This window comes from Athene cunicularia, assembly GCF_003259725.1.
Source record: "Athene cunicularia isolate RWA chromosome 4 unlocalized genomic scaffold, athCun1 chr4_part3, whole genome shotgun sequence".
NCBI lineage: Eukaryota > Metazoa > Chordata > Aves > Strigiformes > Strigidae > Athene > Athene cunicularia.
In genome coordinates this window covers 22,035,939-22,038,507 of record NW_020799100.1, presented here as the reverse complement: position 1 = coordinate 22,038,507, position 2,569 = coordinate 22,035,939, and the positions used below count along the sequence as shown (strand labels likewise).

General features: G+C 49.5%; 1 protein-coding gene across 1 annotated transcript in view; it reads left to right on the top strand.

Annotated features, from left to right (window-relative positions):
- LOC113480001 (G-protein coupled receptor 183-B-like) overlaps window positions 1–2,047 on the top strand; it is a 6,012-nt gene extending 3,965 nt beyond the window's left edge. Inside the window, exon 2 of the mRNA XM_026848503.1 lies at window positions 720–2,047. Within this exon, the coding sequence (XP_026704304.1) occupies window positions 720–1,416 (697 nt within the window). The 3' untranslated portion in view covers window positions 1,417–2,047. The remainder of the gene's footprint in view (window positions 1–719) is intronic.
- Window positions 2,048–2,569: the final 522 nt, after the last annotated feature.

Below are 2,569 nucleotides of genomic sequence, written 5' to 3'. Positions count from 1 at the left end.
CAGCAGCTGTGTGCTTGTGATGCCATAGCAGCAGGGACTGCTGAGGCCACCTTTTCCCCGGTAGCCCAGAATTTATAATTTATTGCCATTTCCTACCCTGGGCCTGGGCATTCCATTATATTTAGAAGCTACAGACGCCATATGAAAGTGTACGAAGAGTTGCACTAATGACACGAAAGGAAATCTATCGGGTATTGGTACGGCAATTCTCGACTCCCGATTCAGCTGGGACATTTCTTGGATAGCACTCCCAAAATACGTAATAAATCTCTCATTTACCCTTCTACACAACACAACTGGAAACCTTTTTCTTGCTGCAACGCTAGAGAATAGATTTGTCATTTTGAATTGACAAAGGCAAATGGTAAAAAACCCAACCAAACAAAAAACCCCTTACATAGTGAAACTAGCCCTATTCCAGCCTCAGCTTTTCCAGCGTTAGTCCAGAGCCACTTCAGTTCCCTGCGATGACTCCTGTGTTAACTATAATAAAATGTCACCACCTGGGCTTATATGCAGTTTTTTTAACGTTTGATGAAGTCTGAGGATTTCACATACCGAAACGCCTCTGAGTCTGGGTAACCAACCATCGCCACAGTAATGCTGGAGTGGGCAGGGGGCCAGCGGGCGTCTGTACAAATGCAGGTACGTAATAATTTGTCTGGAATCTATCCCGCTAGTTTTACATTTAACCACCCATTTTTACCCCTGTATTCTAGGTATTCTTCCCTAACTGGCATTTCCATGGAGAGAGACCACATGAAGGATCTCAGAAGATACCTGGTGCTTAAATATATCCAATACCTCGTCCTGTCTTCTTCAAATGCTGTCAGCACTTTTCTGGGCCTGCTGGGCAGTTCGTACGCCATAATCATCCTGCAGTCCGCAAAGGTTTCGTCCAAGTCCACCGCGGTTCTCATCTCAAGCCTGGCGAAGGCAGACATCCTGGTTTGCATCACGGTTGTTTCCGCGATGGTTCTATGGGCCTTTGATGCGAGGGTCTCACCTCCGGCGCTCGCACCAGCTCTGCTGCAGAACCTCCTCACTGCAAACGCACACGTCAGCTGTTTGCTGCTGAGCTGCGTGGCCTGCGAGGCGTACTTGATAACCTTCTTCCCCACAGAGTCTCGCCACTTACGGACGGTGAGAAACGCCAGACTGACATCCAGGATCATCTGGATGCTGGTGACTGCAGAGTGCGCCCTGTTCCAGACTGACGACCTCCTGAAGGCCACCGGCACTTCTGCTCCCACCCGCAGCCCTTGCGCTTTGTTGTCTCATTTCTCCAGCACGGCCTCGGCCCTTCTCAGGTCCCTCAGTTACTTCCTGGGCATTATTTTAAGGATCGTTAATGTATACATCTACTACAAAATATTTTTTAGCATGTCTAACAGATCGACACTAAAAACAAAGTAGTGCGTCCTCCCCAGGGGAGGCAGCGCTGTGACACCAAACAGAAGACGCTTCAAGACAATTTCAAACTGCTGGTTTGAGAACTGTTCAATAACCAGGGCCAAGGCTCATGTTTCGGCTCACGACTGAGTTTAAACCTTCCTGTCTTCTGGTGGTATTTAGCCTTGGTTACTGGGAGGAACTTGGGGCTGAGGAGCCCCTTGGCACAAAGCTGGGCTGTGGGTACTCGAGTTGACAGCCTTAGGGCCACGTGGGTTTGCTTTGACTGTTTGCAATCTGGAGTTTATTCACTGTACCAGTGAAACAAATGACATTTCATGAACAGTTGTAAGAACTAAGGCAACCCGAATATTTTTTATATGAAAAGGATGTTTAGAGACTAACTCAGGGATCCGTTGAGCCAAGAGCTTTACAGTTGTATACTAAAGATATGATCTATATCGCAAAATCTGTCTAACCCAGGTGACCCACCAGACTCAGCAGGTAGGATCGAGAGACAACGTGAGCCTCAAGCTGACCTAGCCTAGCTGGGCTTGTCCTGTGGGTGGCATCAGCCCCACCACGAGAGTGCCCAGGACAAATCAGGGCTGAGCTGTCACACCTCAGCGTATACCTGGCGCTATTCTTGGGTCCTTGCTACAACTAAAGCAGTGAACAGCTTCTCTCACATCCCCCTTCAGAAATAAACAGGAGGTGAAAAGCCAGAACGCAGTTGCTTGCCGCAGCCCTACAAGGCAGGGATAGAGCTTGAGAAAACCTCTGTGTTGAGGGCTCCATATGCTGTACCCAGAGGGACCAGCAGTGATTTCAGTGGCCGTGGTTTTGGAGGCAGGGAGGGGTGTGCGGGGCTTAGCAGTGCTGTTCCAGCTCCGTTGGCAGGGGTGCAGAAGACCAGGGCCATGAATGTCCCTTGACCGCGTTGGGGCTTGGGTAGTTGGGGCTTGGGTAGATGTAGAAGAGCTGTTACCCAGCTGGTGCTTCCTGGGGTCTCCTCAAAGCACTGGGAGGTTATCAGTAAAACCTAAAGTAGTCCCGATAGCTCAGACACTCCCCAACACGCAAGCGGACATAGGCACTTGCAGTTAGTCCTGCATGGGAGATGGCCTCCAGCTTCATTTAAAGGCTGTGGTTTTGAGAGACCGAACTTCTGCGATAA